General features: G+C 38.7%; 2 protein-coding genes across 5 annotated transcripts in view; both read left to right on the forward strand.

Moving 5' to 3' along the window:
- The window catches only part of LOC124376622, a 17808-nt gene extending 473 nt beyond the window's left edge, over window positions 1–17335 (forward strand). Inside the window, exons 1-4 of one of the 4 annotated variants that reach the window (XM_046835833.1) lie at window positions 1698–1864; window positions 4449–4539; window positions 9104–9342; window positions 14089–17335. In XM_046835833.1, coding sequence (XP_046691789.1) covers window positions 4507–4539; window positions 9104–9342; window positions 14089–17230 — 3414 coding nt within the window. In that variant the 5' untranslated portion in view covers window positions 1698–1864; window positions 4449–4506 and the 3' untranslated portion in view covers window positions 17231–17335. Of the gene's footprint in view, window positions 1–1697; window positions 1865–4448; window positions 4540–5393; window positions 6332–9103; window positions 9343–14088 lie in introns of those variants that run through there. The other 3 variants (XM_046835826.1, XM_046835816.1, XR_006923865.1) reach the window with 3 other exon arrangements.
- Window positions 17336–17531: 196 nt separating this feature from the next.
- The window catches only part of LOC124376638 (transforming acidic coiled-coil-containing protein 2-like), a 44226-nt gene continuing 38933 nt past the window's right edge, over window positions 17532–22824 (forward strand). Inside the window, 1 exon segment of the mRNA XM_046835846.1 lies at window positions 17532–22135. Within this exon segment, the coding sequence (XP_046691802.1) occupies window positions 21081–22135 (1055 nt within the window). The 5' untranslated portion in view covers window positions 17532–21080.

Consider the following 22824-nt stretch of genomic DNA (forward strand, 5'->3'; position numbering starts at 1 on the left):
ATGCAACAGATGATGCGGAAGAGAAAGAAACAGACTAAGGTGCAAGAGGTTGATGAAATATTAAGGGATGCTGGTAATCGTGACCGTACATAGCAGGCTGCTGGTGGTGCTGATGGTGGTGGGGGGTTTGTTTGTGCTGGAGTAGAGCGACGTCAGGAAAAAAGAGAAGGAGAACAATCGTAATTACTGCCAGTACTGGAGCGATAGAGAGAGGAGGAGGAGAGGACAGCTGAGACAAGAAGCAAAAGAGGGAGGGGCTGATGGAGCATGGAGAGATGGAAACTAGAGCAGTAGAAATGAGTGGATGAATGACTGCACTGGTTTTTCTCAAAAGAGATGCTTTAGGATAATGGGATTAGAGTAAGATTAATGCAGCTGTGGATTGATATTAGAACAGGAAAATCTATATGATGATACACAGATGTGGTTTGGTGACTGAGCAGGATGGTGCATTTATTTACCCCACTTCCTCATGGTTCAGTTGATCATCAATGACAAAGAAAAATATTTATTAAACTGTAATAATTCATTCATTACAAAGGTTCACGTTTCAGCATGCCAATAACTGAAATATACAGATGTGCATAATCAATACCAGAAGTCAAATTGTGCTTGGTGCACTTTCAGTTTGAATAATAAGTGTAAAGATGACAAAGTTTGACAAATGCGATTATTTTGCTGAGGATGAGACTGATGTTGTTGCTTATTATTAAAGTGATTTATTAAAGTGCTTTGAGACACAGTGTGTTTCTTTCAGTAAATAGATATTGAATCTTTCGCTGCAGGTTTGTCCATTTCACTGTGGGAAATAATCGTTTGTTTTATGCTGCGACTTTCTTGTGAGTAAGATATGTGCAAAAGAAATCATGTTTCAGTTGAGGAAAACCTTCTCATAGATGCTGTCTCAATTTGACTATGAAGGTTTTTCCAGGCTGTCACACAAATAATACCCTGCATTTATGCTTTAATCTTTAAGTACCTTAATACTTCATTCCCTCATTACTGCATACCTAATGCTTTATATGCTTCAGTTTTTAGCCAGTCGTATGTAAGGATTTATATTCCACTCACCAGTTAGCAGTATTTGCATTGATATATTGTTTGGTTGGAGAGTCACATTTAATAGCAGCAGGGCTCCTTTCCAGCGTTGGCCTTGTACAGTATATTGATTATTCATCTGCAAAGCCTTGGCATGGTCCTGTGGCAAAACTGTGGAATATGTGAAATCAGAGCTGAACATGAGACTTGCACAAATAAACGGTTGATTCTTTGTGCACAGTTTTACATTTGTATTTATAACCTCACATACTTTTTCTGCATTAAAAGTCCATGATTTCATCTTACTGGCTGAACATTTTAAAAAAGAATCATTTAAAGTAACAGGAGAGTGCTCATTAACACTAGTGCACCGTCTGATTCCTGACCAATACATAAGGAAAAGCTATAGAGTTCTCAGTGTTCTGGTGCTAGGGAAAGGTAGCATGCTGTGTCACTTTTTAGGACTTAAACTGACAGCAGAGTGAGGTGAAATGGGGGTGAGATCCTGACCACCACACTGTGGTATGGTGTTTGTTTACATGTTACCTAGTGGCTGTCCTGTCCAGCTGACTACCCATGAGAAAAATAATACTCTCCCCACCCCCCTGTGAAGCCACACTCATGCCCTCTGACTTTCCCTCCTCAGCCTTTACCTATTCCGCTTTCTATACAGATATAGAGCTCCTCTGGGACACGTTTCTCATAAAGGACAGCAACAACTTAGAGACAAGTGTTATAGTAATGGAAACCCTGGCAGTGTATTTGTATCAGTTAGATGGTAAAGTATAGGTTAGTGGGAATAACTACAAAAGATTATTTGAGCTGGGTGAGTATTTTTTGAATTGAACAGAATCAAAGGTGTTTTATTATATTTTTGTCAGTTTTTTCTGTTGGATGTTTATGCTTTATTCTTCATTACTGTTTAAAGTTTTTGTACAGCTTAACAATTGGGTAAATTTATATTGTTGCTTGGAGCTTAAAAATGGATCATAACAAAACAGTACAACATACAGAAAAGTTATGATCAGGGCCAATTTACATGAATAACCTACATCACAGATTGCTTTTGATTTCATATAGCCTATTACAGCACAGACTTAACTGCATTTAAGAGGTTGATGTAAACTGATTAGAAAGGAAAGATAAAATATTAGAAACTATAGTTGCTCTACTTTGACCCCAGGCTTGGTATGTCTCTAGATTGTCAGATACAGGAATATAATCCCTTACAAGCATTTTGCAAACAAGTCTCAACCTGTGCTATACACAGATCACTGTTGTCATGCACAAGGAAATGATACTGCAGCTATTACAGAAAGCAGCTTATTTAGGAATGAGATAAAAGCACATGACTGGGTTCCAGAAGGAAAGACAAGTGCGGCTGACGTTGGTGTTGAGATGGCAAGAGAAGGGGTCTATTTATAACATGTTTCATATTCATTTCTGTGCCTGTGAGCGAGGCTTTGTCACATGACATGCAGGCACATAAACAATCCAGAAAATAAACTGTCTGATATATCTTATGGAAGAAGCTAGTGGTTTCTACTGCCCTGATATCACATTTTGGGAGAATGATTAGATGTAAAGGCAAAAGTGTTGCCTCAGAAAAAGCTTAAACCACAAACTGCCTTTTTGTTTAAGAATCTCAGTAGGGGGAGACATAGTGCAGTCCATAAACCTGCTTTGTGTCATTCGTTATGGGCCACTTTCAGAGAAATATGTGGTGCTTGCTCTGTGGTTAGATAAATGGACTTCTGGTTAAACAGACTTATGCTTTGACTGTGTGGCTGAGAAGGGGTTAGAGTGACTGATGGTGTGCGGATCGCAGAATGCGTGTGAGGCTTTGGACAGTTTAATGAGTCATGAGTGTGTGGAATTGTGCTGGTCAGAGGTCACAGTGGTTTTTAGAGGGAAGTTGTTGGGTGGGGACTAATAATTCACACACATTGAAACATTTAGCCCAGATGTGTAACCTGTTTATGTTAAACTCTTTTCCCCAGTATGTCCCATTTATAGTATGTGGTTTTACCATGTAAACTTATACAGAATTTACTGCTAACACATTTGGTAAAAGATCAGTGTGTTTCCAAACATGTACGTCATGCTCTGACAAGGCATTGGAAAATATACAAAATTATTTATTATTTGCATATTGTATGTGTATAGATTTCAGGCATACTGTGGAGAAAACAGTCATGGGTCATGAATGGGTCATGAATGGGTCATGAAACAGTCATGGGGATTGTACTGTACTTGGTTCAGCTTTACTTTCCCTTTCACCTAAACTTGACTGCAGTTTTACATAATCAGACCAGCCATCATGTAGTCAGATTTCGATCTATCAAAAAACTACATGTGAGAAAAAAATGGTAGTTTGTCCAGCAGATACTTGTGTTTCCTAAATTATGTTGTGTAGCGCTAGTGTTATATAATACGTTCAGTTAACATTAAATCTAATACACCCCCCTTCATTCATTTAAAAAGGTTTCTATCAGAACACATAAACACAATAAAAAATAAACACATAAGTATGGAATGTATTCAAATAGTATTAATAATATATCATAGAGTAATAATAATTTATTATAACTTTCGGGAAATTTTATTTATATTGTTTTAATATTGCTGCTGATGGATATAACACTATCTAGACAGGATATTAGAAATATTTTAAGACATAAAATAGGTTAAGAAATATTAGGAAAGTTTGATCAATGAAGCACTGATGTGTGACATTTGGCACATAACATAAGCTAAATTCATTTCAATGCCATGATTACACAGATTTTCTGGGTACTATTTTAATGGATACTTTTCAGCTGGGGAAGAGCATGCATTTGGAGAAGAACACAACCTGTCCAGTTTATTATGCCACAATTTATGCCATGTGTGTAAGCTGTCAAGCTGTATTTGACAGACTATTAAGGCAATTGACATGTATAAAGAGTCTTGTCATAAATTCACCATTTCAGGGCTTGTTAATGCTGTATAAATATATACAATAATATATAATATATTTAATAAATCATCTGCCTAATCATTTACAATATTTTTTGCAACATGTTGAGGGACTGCTATAGGGTAAGGACTCCAGCCATTTTTTCTTTCATTTAAGACAGTAAGGACTTTTTAATACTTTGGGCAGTTGTGTACTTTGTTCTAAGACAAGGTGCTTGCATCATGGGCCTCTAATCTCAACTCCTGACACACTTACAGATGCATGCACACACACACACACACACACACACACACACACACACACACACACACACACACACACACACACACACATTTTCCTTTCTGTTTGTACAAAAGCTCAAAACACCTTCAGGCATTTGATAAAGAGCAGCGTCTGGCACCAGCTGCTGGTTCCCTTTCCATGCTCATCATTCCTCCTGTTGGTCCTTCAGAGTGGCAGTGCTGGTGGTGTGCGACAGTGGTGAGATTTGAGCCTACTCACACTGCACCATGGGAAATGAGAACAGCTCTGCAGGCTTGCCGGTAAGGACAAGGATGATAGCAGGACCTGCTTTCTTGTGCTGCATAGTGTTCTGTAGTTCTGTAGGAGGACAGCTGTTTTGTTTTAATGCCTATGAAGCACTAATGCTATTATGTTTATTGTTTTAATACAGAGCCGTGCAGATATTTGTGGCATTTGGTCGTACTTTACATTCCCACACTAATGTGCATTTTTGTCCTTTATCATGCTGCCCTTGAAATAACAGTGTGAGATGGGGACAGAGCGAGTGGTGCTATACTGTGAGAAAAAGGCCAATATTTGTCAGAGAGGACAACTATTTATGTTTGACATGAACTGTTATTGGATTATTAGTATTAGACACATATTGTTAAATGCAGTACTAATCTTGATTTTAACACTCACTGACAGAGTTTGCGTTTGTGAATCTGTTGCTCATTTGAACTCATGCAACTCTGACACATAACTGTAACAGTGTTTGATATTAATCTAAATCTATACATAGGCTGAAAAAACGTGTGTATCAGAAATCAGGGATTATGTTGTATCCTGCTGGTTCATGGGTGAATTCTCTTTGTGTAATTACACTCATATTTTTCATTTTATTATTATTTTATTTATTAACTATTTTATTTTATTGTAATAAAAGGTTCCAGGCTGTGATTCAGCACAAACAACTCCATAAACATATAGTGGTCATGCAACCTCTTTTATTTTGCTTAAACCTTTCTTTCACATCTGCATGTTCCCACCACAGGAGGGCGCAACAAACAATGTGGTGCTCTTTCCTCCACAGGAAACAGAGTCTGACTCCACACATAAGGTACTAGGGGGCTGCACTTGGCTGCATGGCCTGAAACCTGGGTTTTATGAAGTGTCTGTGTGTGTGCATGATCATGGTTTTACAGCCTGAAGCGTTTTAGACAGACTGCAGTTTGATGACAGTAAGTGGGACAGTTAAACTGAACAAATAGCAACAATTACCACAACACGACTTAGTGCTCAGAATGTGCACTCTGTGTGGCTTTTGTGAGCTTCCTTAGGCTTCAGAGTCAGTGATGAGGAACACCATATATAGGCCAGGGGGATTATTAGGAACTGTGGTAATTATGGCTTTGGGGATTTTTATATCTCAAATCTTGGGAACATGCTCTAATTTGCTGTGTGTGTGTGTGTGTGTGTGTCTGTGTGAGCGCGTGTGTGTGTGTGTGTGTGAAACCTGATTCCCTCTAAGGAAACACTATAAATGTGACCTCTGGCATATTTCCCAGCATTCACCTGCAGTAGTAGTGTCACTGCAGCTCTCAGTCCACTCAGCAGCAAGAGACAGAAAAGGGCAGAAGTGGAAGGAGTTAGAAAGAAAAAAATAGAGGGAGGGGCAAAATGAAAGACAGGGGGAGGGAAGAAAAAAGAGAGGAGTGCTATGTTGAAAGAGTATGGACGAGGGGGAGGGCTTTTCCTCGAGTTGCCTGTATTTGCTACTGCGAGTCTAGTAGTCTCATACAACAGCCGGCACCTTCCCTTTAACTTGTGTAGTGTTGTGTGTTCCTTATTACATACACACACTCAGACATCTGTACAAACTGTAGGTGTAGCGTGTGTACACACTTGCCCACAGAAGGGCAATAGGACAGGAGGAGAGAGCTGATAGAGGAGCATTGGGAGGACACATGTGCTGCAGTCCCAGGTAGACTGCATCATAACACACTGCCCTGCTGTACACCTTTCCTTCTTCTGCATGTGTGTGTTCTCCTGCCCTGCCGCTGCACACCTTTCAAGATTTCTGCATGTGTGTATGTTCTCCTCTAAGCCAAGGTGAGTTTGTTGATTAAATTGTTTGTTGTGAGCAATGCAGCAAACTTTTGTACATTGTCTCTAAATCATCAGGTGACTATACAACACAGGGAAACAACTTGGATATCCTGTTCACTCAAAGGTGTTTGGGGTAAAGGTTATTACTGTTGCCATAGTAACCTGTGTGTTGTTAGAATGGAACTACTTTAATAAATGGATAAGGGGCTTAAAGGCTATACATGCTCTGGGAACCTGCATGGGGTCTTTTTTCCAGATTCTCAAGTACCTGGGGATTAAAGTACAAAAGCCAGGCACTGCCCCATTCAAGCTTTAGCTTTAAATATACCCACTGTATAGAAACATATCCTACTTCATTGTTTCATTCCAGGGTCATTTGCAGACTGACACAATGAACACACTTTTACACTGTTACATTTGTTTGATATATGTTTTGTTGTTGTGTGCTGACAAAGAGCTGTACAAGTTTAGACAGGAAACAGGAAGCTGTGAAGTTTTTACAGTACTATGACAAACACCGGCACTCACACTGGATCTCTGAGTAGATTCCTCTGCCCCTAACATTCATAGATTTGTGTTGCCATTATGCCTACATATTATTTAATAGCTAGTGAAGAATAATGGAAATAGTGTGTAGAAATTAAATGAACAAGACTTTACTAAGATTTATTTGAAAGTGTTTATTCTTTTAGTTATTCTATATCAGTGCTGTTATGTAGTTGAATGATTGATGTCTTTGTCAAGTTCTTAAAAAGAGAGAGTTGTTTGAAGTTGGAATGGTTGTTGAAGTAACACAAGGCATCATTGTGCCATTTAACAGGTGTGTAAAAGGATCCTAACCGAGTTCGTAAAAGTACAGGAGACACAAGGGACTTGCACTGTGGTGCGAAAAAAAAAAATAGAGACTGGAAGTCTTGCGGTACAAGGAATATTTTTACATCTTGAACGCTTGGTACTGTCAAGAGTAGTTCATTTTAAGATGAACATGACTAATATTTTCCTTTTGGATGCTAGTTTTAAGTCGAACAAAGTCAAACTTTTTTCACACCACATCCTTGATGTCAAGAGTTTTCCATGAAATTACCTCATTAAAATAACTTATGCACACATTTTTAGTCCTGTTTGTATTCGCTGATGAATGCACCTAAAATCCAAATCTCAGTATGAAGCGCACAATTTAGGACTTTTCTTTACTTATACTTTAACTTTTAATCTTGAATAGATATGCAGCTTGAGCTTTTTGCAACCTAAGAATTCAGTCACAGGTTCTTTTAGCAATGATCAAGGTTACTGATGGTGAATGCACTCAATTGTTTCAGCTTATTTAAACAACTTTAAATAATTTTGCATATACATGGGCATTATAGCAAAAAGACCAAAAAAAAAATCACAAACAGCAACAACAACAAAAAAAAACCCAGCAAGAACTTGACATGATATGGGATTAACTGTATCACGATCATTTAAATGTTGCTGATCATAATGTGCAGACAACACTGTAGCGAAAGTGTGAAGTGTGGAAGAGTGAAATACTGTAAATCTTAGATTCATAAATATTACCAAGATCATTTGAAATGAAACAAGAATTCATTTTAACAGCCAGTGGGCATTTGTTAACTCTACAGTAACAGTGTGATTATCACAATGACAAGATCAAAGTTTATCTATTGAAGTCTCCTAGTCTTCTCTGTCCCTTTTTATATTGCTTGTTAATTTGTCAAGCTTAACAGACAATCAGACAAATAAAATGAAAGTTATTTTGTACACAATGGCAGTTAATTCTGCAGAGACTGGTTGAGTAATGCAACTGTAATTCATTTCTGCTACTGATACCCTGACATGTTAGTAATCAAAGCCACGATACAGTTCCACTGCAGATTTATGCTTTCTTGATCTGTTAGTTAATAATGAGGCATCTGTTTAGCTATCTGATGTGCATGTTCATGCTGATTTTGATTGAGTCTTCTTCCTGTGCTCTGCTCATTGCAGTGGATTGCACGTTAGAAACTGTACTTATGGTCAATTTTACTCTGTCATTCACTAAACATTTCAGAGGACTTGCCTTTCACGGTCCTCTGCAGTAAAATACGGACATATGATTAGATGTTTGTAAATGGCTCCATGGTTTCTGGCATAGCTGCTTGGTTAGACGAGGTTGTTTTATAGCTTTGGGAAAGAACAGAAAGGAAGGCAGTCAAACCGGCTCAGTCAGTATGCCTAATCATCTCAATCCCCTTTTCAGTGGAAAAATAAAAACCTGAACTAGACAGTCTGGAACAAATAAAGCGCATGTGCACTGTTTCCCTTGAATTGGTATGACTTGCCTACAACTCTAGTACTAGTAAACTGACTTTTCTTTTTCTTTTTTTTTTTTTGGCTGCAATTGGTGCACTGTTTTAGATTTCAATTGTATATAACACCAAGCGTGCAATTTAGATTTGCTGTATGATGAAATGATAGCAATCCATCAGGGTATGTTATTTTAAATGATTTAGCTCTGCACTGAGTCGATGTAGATTGTGTTTGTCTATTAAGCGTTATGTCAAAGCCTCTGTGTATAAAAGTCAATATGTGTTCTTGTTTGATTTACACAATAAACCAGTTAGTGAGTGGTTAGTAAACAGCACAACCACTACAAAATCTTTTTCTGAGCAGCTCAGTGGGCGGAGGCATACTTCACAAAGTGAATGTAATGTATTTGACACAGACAATTGAGCTGTCATAGATCGGAAAATCCTATTGCTTATTATTGGTCTATTTTTGTGTGTTTGTTAGACTGAAGTTCATAGTGAGAAGATCAGTCCTGAGGGGGAGAAATCCACCAGCGCAGAGAATGGAGTAGTCCAGACTGAAGTGCAATCTCCATTCCACAGTCTCAGTCCCGTGGCGGAGGAAGACACACAAACTCACGAGGACGGAAGCAGAAAAGAAGAGGAACTAGAGTTTCCCCATGACCTGCTGCCCAGCATAGATCTGAGCACTGAGCTCAACCTCACCTGGGGAGCTTCATTCAGGTAGGTCTCCAGCCCCTTTTTCTCTCTCTCTCTTACTGCAGACTAATATGTTTTAGATCGGCCCTGACAAGGACTTCCTATTAAAATGAAATCAAAGAAAATGCTTGATATCATGTAGTTAACTTGTAGTTAAGGCAAGCTTCAGCATGCCACTGCTTTGAAGATATCAGATGCAAATCCCATTCCCACATTTGTTTTGCATGTGTAACGCACATAAACAAAAGCATTCTGTGCAACGATGGACCTGCGTTAGTGTGAAGATTGTCAGGAATGGTATACATTTCTCTAAAAAACATTCATACAGGCATGCATACATGGTACATATCTCTGTATTTTGTTTCCACAACTATAATTAAAAAATGTATACAACATGCTTTATGAGCAGCAATCCTGAATATTAGTTTAAACTACGTAATAAACGCAGGACGCTATAATGTAAAAGTTGGTATGGGTAAAAAAAAAAATTAGGTAATACCATTGCTATAAAACATTGCTATATATTTTGTAATAAGTTCATAAAATATTCAATTCTTGCAGGTTGTATTAATGAGTCTGATAGCATATATCATTCATATATATGAATACCCTAAAATTATGATCATACCAATGCCTCAAAAAAGGCCTATTATGGACATTACCATAGTATCCTGGTGTTGCTGACAAAAGGTGAAAACATTCACAGTCCTATCATGTTATAAGATTTAACCAGAACCCATTACATTAAATTTTACAATTAATGTAGTTCTAAGTAAGTGTATTGTCTGTAACTGGGTATAATTTTTTGTTCTGGTTCTGTTCTCAAATTAGATTACAGTGTGTTGTGGTACTGTATTTAGAGCCAAAAATTGTAATGCCAATAAAACAGACTATTTAAAAAAAATCTGTGTATTTATACTAAAGAGTATACATGTACAGGTGTGGTAGACACTAGCAAAGAAATGCTCTTGATTTGTATTCGTTAATGGGATTCTGTATAAACATTGATATAACATCCATAAAGTTAATAATTCAGTGCAGCATCTGATGACCATGCAGTGTTTACAAACCGTTAAGTAAAACCATTATAATGAACAGACCTGCTACAATTTAAAATGTAACAAAGTCTAAAGGATAAGTGTGATGACCTGTACCTAAATAATTAAAAGCAGTGGAATATTTGGTCCTGCTTTTAGTCCATAGAATCTCAAATGTAAAGCATGGAGGCAATTACATCTCTGTCTGCCAGTGACCATTATACATTGCAAATGACTGAGCTATGATCTTCAAATAAACTCAACCTGAGACTTTTGCTCATGCTTATTTAATTTCCAAGCTCTTTTCTTAAATGTGGGCATGTGGGTCCAATATGGATATACAAAACACAGCATCTACTACTGTATATTTAATGTCAATACCCTCATACTAAATGTGACTTACTGCACTTGCAACTACCGAGGCAAGTCTGCTGAGGCAAGATCGTCTTACCAGTTGTTTACAGATTGTGCTGCAAATTGAAATATTGTTTTTATATATCTCTGCATCTGACACACACTGTCTTAAGCACATGTGTGCAGTTCAAAAGAAACATAAGCCTTGCACCTGACCTGTCAATTCCTTTGTCTTTAAAAGGCAGATTAACCCGGCAGGTGTTGAATAATTGTTATGACTCATTGTTGTGGAAAATTTCTGCTTTTGGCAGGCCTGTGCATGAACGTGTGTGAAGTGGAAGTGGTTATGCAGGTATATTGAAAACATTAATGATTTCACTTCTTAATCATTTTCAGAGTAGTGTAATTAAAATCACACCACATCTAAAAAGTTTTTTATTAAATTTTTAGAACTCTATTTTTTTTCCTAATTTGTCATTTAGGTCAGGTTTTCTTCTCATCACATAATGGCTAATAGCCAACAGTGGCTAACAGTGGGGGCTAGTAAATGCTTCCATTTGACATTTGAAGTTTGAAGTCAGCTACTGCATTTTATCCAAGTGCTTTCTTGCTATGACACAAGACAGATGTGTCACTTGGTTGAAATCATTACTTGCTCTCTTCCTACTGTACACACTGGTTTAGTCTCACATCGATTGAAAGTTCAGAGAATAATTCCATCTCTCACACAGCAAATATTGCTATCTTGAATTCATGGTGTTAGGTTTAGTGTTATAGATTATTTTGACATTGTCTGGCTTTTTATAATTTTTCACTTCTGAGGATGGGGTAAATACTTTTCTTTTCTTTTCTATTAATTTGTAATATTTCACACAGGTCAGTGAAAGGTATAAGCAGATCAAATAAGCAAAAAAGCATATGTGCGTGGGTGTGATAGTGTTTGCATGAGTTCACAGCTGCATGTGATCATTTCAGTGGAAAATTCACACAGCCATTTAGGAGAGAGCAAAAAACATCATGAACTTTTCAAAGCTAACTAAAAAGTCTGTGCTTAATTTCTAAATAAGGTACTGTGAGTCTGCTGTCCTGTGAGTTGCTTGATAAAAATCCTGTCTCATAGTGTCCGGCCCTCTTCAACTACACCCTTGCAGACAATTGATGAATTATTAATGCAAAAACGTGCCACTTGCAATACTCAAATCAGCTTGTTGTGCTGTGTTTGTGCATGAGGTGTTTTTGCATTGTGGAAAGGTCTGTATGGCTATTGGGATTTCTTTGTGGAATCAACTGCTGCTGATTTTTTTCTGTATTATGTATGTCTATTATTCTATGAATCCCATATAACCAAGATAGAGATGCTGTTCCCACAGAGAGCTGCAGCCACCTCAGAGCATTAAGAAATGTGCTAGGCAATGAATAATTATTATGCTTACTGCATCAGCTATATATGGGCATGCTTTGGAAAGCAAACACTGTGGCTCCTATGATGTGTTAGGAGTTCTTGTTCAAGCATGTAAGTAGCAATAAGATGGATGAGCGAGGAGATCCCCTGCTGGGAGAATGCCGCATTACATGGAGGCTCATTAGCCCACCATTAATGTCCATTGTAAAAAGGTAACAAATGGCAAAATTCAGTCAAAGGAAAACTAGGTCCAAACCTGTGTAACATTCTGATATAGCAGTGTGCACGTTAGGCATGTTTCCTTCACTCTACATCCAGTGTAAACGCATGTAACAGGAAAGATTTGTGCAGTCCTCTTTACCATAACAGTGCACAGTAAGGCACTTAAACCTTTTTTATGCTTTTCATGCACTGCACATTTTATGCCAGTAAACTATGAATAGTAATGTATATTATACATATGTACAAATACAGTCTCTCAAAAAAATAGATATATTTTAGAGTAGTCAATGTGCAGCTTGTATAGCAGTACAGATTTACTGTCCTTCAAAAATAATTTAACATACAGCCATTATTGTCTAAATAACTGGCAACAAAACTGACAAAGCAACCTATCTAACCTGTCTAATGTGCCTAGGTGTTTAAGGTACATGATAAAATAATTAGGGAGTGCTGGTACAAGGTAGGTCTACCTAAGTAACAAGCCATATAGTGTTTGTTCAAAAGGCATAATAGACTGATTTGAAGAGACACATACAAAATAACTGGAAATCTCCCAATATCAATGGATTATCTTAAATATGGAAGGGATACAGTGTAGATCTTTCAAGGACTTCTTATTCCTTTAGCTTTCTAATTATAGTTGCTAAGTAGTTACTTGATCAACTGTATCCACCTCTATGTTTATTGTGTAGGTGTTGTGTAAGCTCTGACTGATTTGTTATGTACACACAAATTTAGCAAGTTTCATAATGGTGGAAAGATTTGTATTACATTTATAGATCCATACACTGCTTTTATTATATCCAATTAATTTCTAGATTTGAAAAAAAGACAAAAAGCAATAGGGACATGTACAATTAAATCCTGGATTATGAGTAGTGGAGATGTGTATGATTGGTTGCAGTGCAGCAGGCAGGTCTGTGCCAAGTCATCCTTAGGCATGCGTATATACACACACACACACACACACACACACACACACACACACACACACACACGCACACACACGCACACACACACAAACGCACACGCACACTGGCATGCAGGCAAGGGCTTGCCATTCACACCCTGTTTCTCCTCTCACATCTGGCAGGGTGTGTTATTAAGATCTTTCTGCAGCCTTCTAAACATAATTTCTAAAAAAAGACAGCAGTGCTGTTATTACCTCACAGCTTACATTGTGAACGAATGGCAGAAAGTGACCATATGATTATCACTTGTGATTTTTATGTTAGTGTTTTTCCTTTTGCGGTCAGGAATGATTGATTGCCATAGAGTTTCAGTTGACAGAGAAAAATGAGCTAGGTAAACATTACTTTGTGAATTTCTCCTTTAAATTGAAAGCACAGAGGGAGAAAGACTGAGGCTAAAAAAGACTGAAGGCAATGTGTTTGAACAAACTGGTGCTTTTGTATTGGCCAGTGACTCAGCAGCTGTGATTCACTATTAGACACAGAAGCATGAGAGTGAATATAATGTACAGCTCCCGCTGATGCTTATTTCATGAGGCTGACAGCATCTTTATGACTGTGCTTGTGTTGGCAAATCAAAGGACTTGGGCAGAAATAAATTGCTTTTTGTAGCCAAATAGTATCTGCTTGCTGCCACTTGGAGTGCTCAATACAGCTTGTTATGCTGTGTTTGTGCATGGGGTGTTTTCACATTGTGGAATGGTGTGCACTGGTTTTAGGATTTCTATGTGGAATGATCATCAACATTTATGTGTATTATTCTCTGTTGCTAAAACCCTTATAGCCAAAATGGAGCAGCAGTTTCCAAAGAGAACGCATCTCTTCTGCAACTCCAGTCAGCTGGAACGATTCAGGAAAATGCACCATCACACCAGTCCTCAGCAACGCTGCTGGACCGTGAGCTCCAAGAAGCCATTCAGGAATGTGAGGAACAAATAGCCTCATTTGGCATGTCCTCACACTCAATCAGTTCATGCAGTACAGATCAGATTGGCAGCCGTTTGTCAGAGGCCATGTCTGCAACTGATGATGAGGAAATCAAAGGTGCAAAAATCAGGGAGGATCCCATGTCATTTCCAATTTTACTGGCAGACTCTCAAACAGGATGTTACCAGAGTTGCCATGGAGATGTTGGAGCACAAGCTACTGATTTAGCATCTTTTACAGAGCAGCCTGTGTTTTGCTTTAGAGACTATATACTAGGGAAAACACAGCCAGAGCAGGCCACGGTTCAATATCCCAAAGAACACAGTGAGAAATTGCTCAGTGAACCAATGAATGAATTTCAGATAATGGCTGAAAGGGAAACAAACACTGACTCAACAAAATCTGCAGATAGAAATGAACACTTAATAGAACATGATTCAACAGCAGAGGCAGTTAAAGAAACTGAATTAAATGAAATACATGAAATACAAGCACAGCCAGAAGATGTCAGCTTAGTAGATTTCAAAGACTCTGCAAATGAGGAGGATCAGACTATAACATATCCTGTGGAAAAAACACCAGAACCTGGCACACAGATTATAACCACTACAGCCATGGATAAAACATCACTAAAAGAATTTATAACAGAAAATGTTTTTGAGTGCAATTGGAAAGAGCTTAACACACAGCCATTGCTGGAATCAGAGAAGAAGGCACAAAGTATTACTAAAACAAAGGCTCAGTCAGAAACAAACCCTGATCTTAAAACTGAAGAAGATAATCAGATTGAGTTGTTAGACAAAATTGGACAGATGGAGCTTCTCTGCTCTTTACCTCCAGAGTCTCTATCTAATCAGGCTCATCTTACTCCACTGGAGGCAACAACTGCCCCCACACTGGACCATCTACAGACAATTAAACAACAGGATATCAGTATTGGGAAAGATGGATCATGTAAGTCAATATCAGAACATGCAACCCTAAACTTAAACTCAACAAGGGAAGCTGAACATGAGAAATGTGTAATTACGGTATCTACTGGTTGCACTGTGATTGATTTTAGAGATGTTAAAGGCAAAACACATGAGCATGAAAAGGGATGCAGTTCAGAGGCATGTCCACTGGAAAAGAAGGAGGTGGAGGAGGAGGAGAATGTGTTTTTTATTGGCAGTGAAGCTGGCACACACACAGTGGTGCGGGGGAAATCACACTCTCTGAGCAGTACTGGTACTAAAGGGATAAAGACGGAGGAGGAGAGTGCCCTTGAGGAGGCTTCAGCATCAGCCGTTGATTTCACACCACCACTGATGACATCCACGATGCCCGAAATGAGAGAATGCGAGGGAGTCGGAGAGAAAGGAACTGGAGATTTGGAAAGAGTGAAGATGACAGAGAAAGGATATTTAGATGAACCCACAGAATTACAGGAAACAAATAAATCTTTGTGTTCTCATGGAAAGCCGAATAAAATCATTGCAGCAGAAGTGCACTCATTTTCGCTAAGCTTTCCACAGACTAATAACTCACCTGCAAAGGATGCTAAGGAGGCAGAAGCAGCATCTGAGGTGAGATGGAGCAGCAAGATGCTACAAAACTCTGAAGAGAATGAAGAGAATGAAGAGAAGGGAGGAGGTCTGTTAGTTGATTGCTCCCTGGGGATGGACTCTCTCTCTGCAGCTGGTGAGAAAGAGACAGGCACAGCCAGTGTTAGGGACATGACTGTGGTCGCTGCCTCTACAACAGAGTTTAACGATGGATGTGATTGGAAGAGAAAGAGCTCTGAGTCATTGGAGAAGGGAGGAGAGGGAGGAACAGAGGAAGGGAGAGGAAAAGAAAGGGGTGGAGCAGAGACTTTATACAGAGAGCAGGCACTGTCCTTGACAGAGGCTAAATCTTATCCGCTCCATGACAACGGCCTGAAACTGGTGCCACCGCAGCAAAAGGATGAACTTGTCACTTTGACCACAGCAGACATAGCTAACACAGCCTTGCCTTTGTTGACCAACAACAAAACAACCGCCAGCAGCTTATACAACCCATCCTCTCCTGACTTCCTCCCAAACAGCACAGACACAGAGAGCGAGGAAGCATCAGAGATAAAGGATCGTAAGAATAAGAGTTTGAATGCGTTGGATGAAAAACAGCCAGACAGCAATAATTTACATTTGACAGCTGCTTCAGCAAATCTTACTGCGCAGACCAGCTATCAACAGGTACAGAATACTTCATCGACTCAAATTGAGATTAGCAGCACCCAACAGAACAAGGCGGGGACAGCAAAAGACACAAGCTATAAGACTGAAAACCAGCATCTATCATCTACATCTCAGCTGGACAAGTGGAGCACCACTGCAAGTTTTAATAAGGTGAATAAAGGAACCGGGGGCTCTCAAGAAGACATGCCACGCCAGGTGACTGGGTTTGCCTCTCTGCCACCACTAACATTTCATGAGAATCTGTGGCACCCAGTAAGTGAGTCAAGCTTTAACTTTCAGGGGTTATTTGGCAACAAAAAACCAGACCCACCTCAAAAAACAGCTTATACCACATGCGAAAGCACCAGTGTGGCTAAGGTGAGAGAGGAAAACATGACTGTGAATGAAAATCCTGAAAAGCAGATTGATGTAAAAATAATACATGATTTAAAAGATAAAACTGCTAATAATCTTGCAATGAGTGCTGAAGAGTTACTGAAGAATGTGAGAACTAATGATCCTGACAAGACTCAAGAAAAGGAGGAAACTTTAATATTCACCCGAAGCACTCTGGAGCATAAACCTCCATTAGAAGATACTAATGAAAACAGAGTTAAACTTCAGGATAATGTTTTGGAAGAAATTGGAAGTGATAAGGTGATAGGTCTTTCTGACCTTGTTCTTTCTAATGAAGATAGAAATTCTGCAGTTGTGCTCACCACCAAAGAAGTGAACGAAAAAGTAGATAAATTAGGGGAAAGTGATGTAAAGAAATTTGTCAAGACCATTTTCAGAACATTCTGAGTGACAGTGTACAGGAGTCCAAGTTAGAGTCACAAGCTTCAGAAGGTGTTTCTCAGGAATGCTGTATAAAATCTAATGAACAACTAATTTCTTGCACAGGAGATGGTATGATGTCCAGTCACTCTACTGATGGTACAGGCATATCCAAGAATGACACAAAACCAAATACTGAACAACCCTTTGTAATTTCTGTTGGATGTCCTCAAGCTAAATTTGAAGAGCATATGAGTGAGCTCCAATATCAGACAGACTCTAGTCGTGACATTGGATCAGCTTCAGAAGTTTCCATGGGTGTTGTAAGTACAAAAGATCCCTCGCCTACTCCTAAAAAGTATTTAGTGCATTGGAAGGGAGCGCACCCTCTGCCAGAGCCCATATTCAAAGTGATACTAAAGTGCCTGTTGTGCTCAGGGCTCCTGGCCCTATGATGAGTCACTGGGAGGTCATTAATGACTATAATGTTTCTCTCCCAGGAGAGGAAATGCAAAGCAGACAGGACGTTAAAGGAGAGATGAGCAGTAAGATGTTAGTAAAAACTGTTACTGTAGGAAAACCAGAACTTGTGAAGACTACAGAAGAAAACACTGGAAATAATCTCAGCCTTTCCTGTACGAATGTTTTAATCCCTGATATAACTGTCATGGCTTCCACCATGCAGGATACAAAGCTATCATGTAAAGAAGTAAAATGCACTGGTTTGACTTATGGCAGCCTACATGTTGATGAAAATACAAATGAGGGAATGGATTTTTTGCTACTTGAGAACTCTGAAGATGGAAAATCTGAAGTGGATGTTAAGCCTGGGGCAACTGAGAAACCATTCAGTACTGGTCAGGAAGAGAAACCCCTATGTATGAAATCTGCTTCTAAATGCTCCAATGCAGACAGCATGCTGTCAAGCCAGTCTAATAACAGTACAAAAATATCTCAACCGATACAGATATCAAATAATGTGATCTCAGAAGAAGGTTTTCAAGCAAAACCTAAAAAGGACACAAGTGAGCTGAAATTTCAAACAGATTTATGTCAAGAGAGTCAAGCAGTCTCAATAGTTGTGTCTACAAAAGACCTCACACCTGTGGAAATTGATTTATCTGGCATGGGGGAAGGGGGAGTTTCATCTTCCAGTATCCTAAGTGATCCTAAACTACCTATTATGCTCAGTTCTGGCCCTATGATGAGTCAGTGGGAGGTCAGTAATGACTGTAAGGTTTCTGTCTTAGAAGAGGAAACACATTGCAACTATAATAAAATTGGCAGTCTTGAGAATGGAAATGTTATTGCAGCAGAAATGAAAAATAAGACTGTGAAAACTGATACTGTAGAAAAACCTGATGAACATTCTGAATCTGTGGAGATAAAGAGAGAGAAAAGTGAAAATGATAAAAGCTCTTCCAATATAAATATTTTAATTCAGGTTAGACTACCTGATGAAGCATCTTCTAAACAGGATATCAAGTTAGATTCTACAGAAGTGAATGGTTCTAACTTGGCACCAGATAGCTTACATAGTGAAGAAAATTTTAATAAGATCACATTTAGCCCATCTGCTAACAGTACAGCTATATCTCAACAGACCCAGAAGACAAATACAGTGATCTTGGAGGAATGCTTTCAAACTAGACCTGAAGAAAACATGAGAAAGTTGCAATATCAAAAAGATACAGTTCATGACAGTGGAGCAGTGTCAGACATTGCCACTGTCTCTACAAAAGACCATGCACCACCAGATTTGGCTGGATCTGGCTTGAGGGAAGGAGAAGTTTTTTTTGCAGAAACACCTAATGAGACTTCTGAACCTGCAAAGACAAAGAGAGAAAAAAATGAAAATGATAACAACTCTTCCTGCATGGATCTGTTAACAACTGTCATAGATTCTTCTGTGCAGGATACCAAATTGGCACACAGAGAAGTGGAAGGTACAAATTTGGCACCTGCTAGCCTATGTAGTAAAGAAAAAGGAAATCCAGGGATTGATTTTGTGGTTCAAGATTACCCTGGAGTTGAAAAACTTGAAGAGGATGGTCTAACAAGGAAGCCAGAAAGACAACTAAATACTCATCCAGAAAGGAAACAGATTACAAAGGATATAACTGAAGCTGGGACAATACAAGGCACTGAGCAAAATATTGAAACTTTGCTGCTCATGCCACAACAATGTTTTGAAAGCAAGCTTCCTGATAAATGTGATGTTATTTCTAAGCCAAATGTTTCAACACCAGAAAAGGTATGCGTTTCATCTGAATATGTCAGCGCTGAATCAGAGGACAGAATGGCTAATCTTCAGTCCTCACCATCTGCCGATACAAAATCAAATTCCTTGATCGAGATAGACACCTCTATTGCTAAGGAATACTGTGCAATTGAATGTTCTATTGTGATACCACAACGTTTGTGCCCCAAACCTGCTGTCTCTGAAATGAACCCGGTACTAACTCAGGTGCCGATAGAGGACACAGTTAGCTTCAATAAAGATAATACAGTTGGAACAAATAAAACGAATAAAGAAGATGCAGAAGTAATTCAAGTTATTAAGCAACCTGAAGAACCAAAGTGTGCAAATGATTTTAGTGCATTCAAAAAACAAACCCTGGCGGATAAACTAAATCTCCCTGAAAATACGTGTGAGCAATCAATCAGTAATGTAAGAACCATGGAGGGTGGACTGTCTGGAAAACATAAAGAAGAACTGAACACAAAAAAGAAAACAACAGATTCTGATGAACTTCAAGAGAACAATCAAAATATGGAGAACAAATTACAAAATGTACAAATCACTGTTGAGCAGAAATTCATAAAAGAGGATCAAAAGGAAAGTTCAGAAAAAAACCAGGACAAGAAAGAAGCAAAGCACCTACATGAAACAGTACCAGGAACATCTTTATTGACTTGTCTTTCTGAGTCTGGCTTAATTCTCACAGGGTTTGTAAAGGAAGTGCAGAACTGTGGTACGGATTTGATTGAAGCCACTCAACCATCCACAGACCAGGACCTGGTACAAGTGACCTGCTGTGAAAGAGACCAGACACAACATCAGACAGTAGTTAGTGAATTGGATTTGGCACCTGGTTTAAATATTAAGTCCCAGCCTACAGAGTTACAACAACCACAGGAATGCATTGAAGCTGCAGAATTAATGGAAATTAGAGGTTTACAGAGGTATGATGATGTTTTTATAAAAGAACCCAAGGTTAGCTGTCCTAGTTATGAAGTGCAGGCCAGTGGGATTTTGGAAAATAGAATTGAATTAGAGGACCTTTGTAGTAGCTCTGGGAAGCTAGAAAAGGTCACGTTGCTGATTGATCATGACAATATCATTACTGAGGGTGATGTATGTCTTGATGAAAAGCAGAATCAAAATGAACCTAGTATCAAACCAACAGGTTTTGAAGATGTCTCTTCTTTAATTAAAGTCTTAAATGAAAAGAGTACAGAAGATTGGAACCAAGCAAACCAGATTAAGTTGGACTATCAAGAAAATGAATTCTTGGGCAGTTCAGCAGTTGCCTTTGAAAATAAAGAGCTCAACACAGAACTGAAGAAATTTCCAGGGTCTGTCATTCAGGCATCAGAAGAAAAGGAGGGCAAACCACACACACTTCATACAAGTGAATCACAGGTCAGTGTGGATAAACCAGAGGAAGTTCTTCCTGACCTCGGCAAAGCTGACAAACTTTCAAATGATTTATCCAAGCCATGTGAGGAATTAAGCACCTCATACCATCAATACAGAATAGAGGATCAGTGTTCCAGTGCGATCACATTTGACAAGACTGAGTGTACCGAGGTGTGCACTAGTGTTCTGGTTGAGGCTATACAGCCATCCAGTTATAAAACTCCTATTGAGAAAATGGACAGTGAGACTGTTGCTGGTGTCTTCCAAGACAAGGATAATGTTGGGACAAATGAAGCTCAAATTCACAAAATAGAACTCCCTTCTACACCCCTTCAAGCTGAGTCAACAGTTTTAGAGATGGAGCAACATATTGAGGCATCTTTGAATCTCAAACATTTACAAAACAAAGAGTGTCAGGATGCAATGGATCCTAAAGCACATTATGCTGAGTCACAGGGCCTCACAACAAGTGCTGGAACTGAAGAGGAGGCCAAAAATAAGACGACACAAACAGCTATTTCTGAAGAGGTCAAACAGATGGCGCACAGGAAGGAAGAGATAAGTGGAGGCAATGAAGATGGTAGAGAGAATGAGACAGCAGAGGGCAGAAAACTCACAGAGAAGTCTGAAGGGCCTGAGACTAGGGCTGTAAAGTGTGATCTTGAAGACATAAAGGAAGGAAATGAGAGAAAATTGCCTGAACACAAAGAGGAGAACTCGCATTCCTTCTTAGTCAAAACAGTGAGTGGTGACACTGATGTCCTAAAATCAAGTATAAGTGATGGATTGCAGTCTGAACAAGAAAAAGTCTTATCATCAAGCCCCAGACTCACTGCTGTTGTCATGGTGTCATGCTTACAAGAAACTTCCCAGACATTACTCGATGCGAGTGCAGACTCTAATTCTGAGGCTGCCAATTCCTTTATTCAGACTATGCATGAAACTGCTTCGACTGTATTGAAAACAGAACATGGCTCAAAATGTGGAGAATTGGACTTCAATTTATTCAGCAATGTAGCTCAGAAGGAAAAGGTTAATAGCAATGAAAATACTGAAAAAGAATCAACAGATGAAGAAAGGTCAGTTACTCTGAAGACTAGTGTATTGTCAGAGGAGGATGTTTCAGACAGCCCAGGTGCAGCTGTTAGTCCTGTAATAGAACTGAAAACACTCAGCACAGAAGAATCATGTGAGAGTTCAGACTGGCTCAGAGCACTGAAAGAGGCTTCGATATCTCTTACTCAACAGAACTATAAGCTTGAGACGCCTTGTGGATCTGCAGATAACAGGTACTTGAGAACTACTTAGCAGAGAGTTTAATTAGCTACTATTCATGTTGAATAGCAATGATGAGGTTTTTAAAGTATAAAGTAAAGATTGTAGCAGGTATACATGTCAAGTTTTTAATTCTATAATTGATTGTAGTTTGCATGACTTCTTTGGTGAAAATGACATCAGAAAGCTTATATTGATTATAATAGTTTTTCAAATTGCTTATTCATTTTTAGCCTAGATTAGTCTCACCTGATATCTTTTTATAGCAGGTCACAATTAAAAAATTCTGAAGGCTGCAATCTAATTTGATCTTTGCTTTACTTCACATCCATCTGTATGAACATGCACAAGGTTTTTGCTGTGAGGCTTTCTGAGCTTTTAAGAACAGGAAGCAGTCATTGGATAAAAAAGAAAATCTTAATTCAGGCAGTTCATTAAAAATGATCTGATTATGTCAGTCAGATGGATTCTTCCTATATCAATATGTTGTTCTTAGCAATATTTTGGGATTTTAGTATTACCACACAATATAGCAAAGCTGAACTATACCAGCCATAGCCTGACCTACATGTTTATAAAATAAATGTTCCATTTATCACATCTGGTGGTCTTCAGTGGAAATTAATTTAGGTTTTATATAGACCCTTACAACAGATTTTCATTTCAGAAAATGTCCCAGATTGAACCCCTTTAGGAATTTGGA

This window comes from Silurus meridionalis, chromosome 2 (genome assembly GCF_014805685.1).
Source record: "Silurus meridionalis isolate SWU-2019-XX chromosome 2, ASM1480568v1, whole genome shotgun sequence".
In the NCBI taxonomy this organism is placed as follows: domain Eukaryota; kingdom Metazoa; phylum Chordata; class Actinopteri; order Siluriformes; family Siluridae; genus Silurus; species Silurus meridionalis.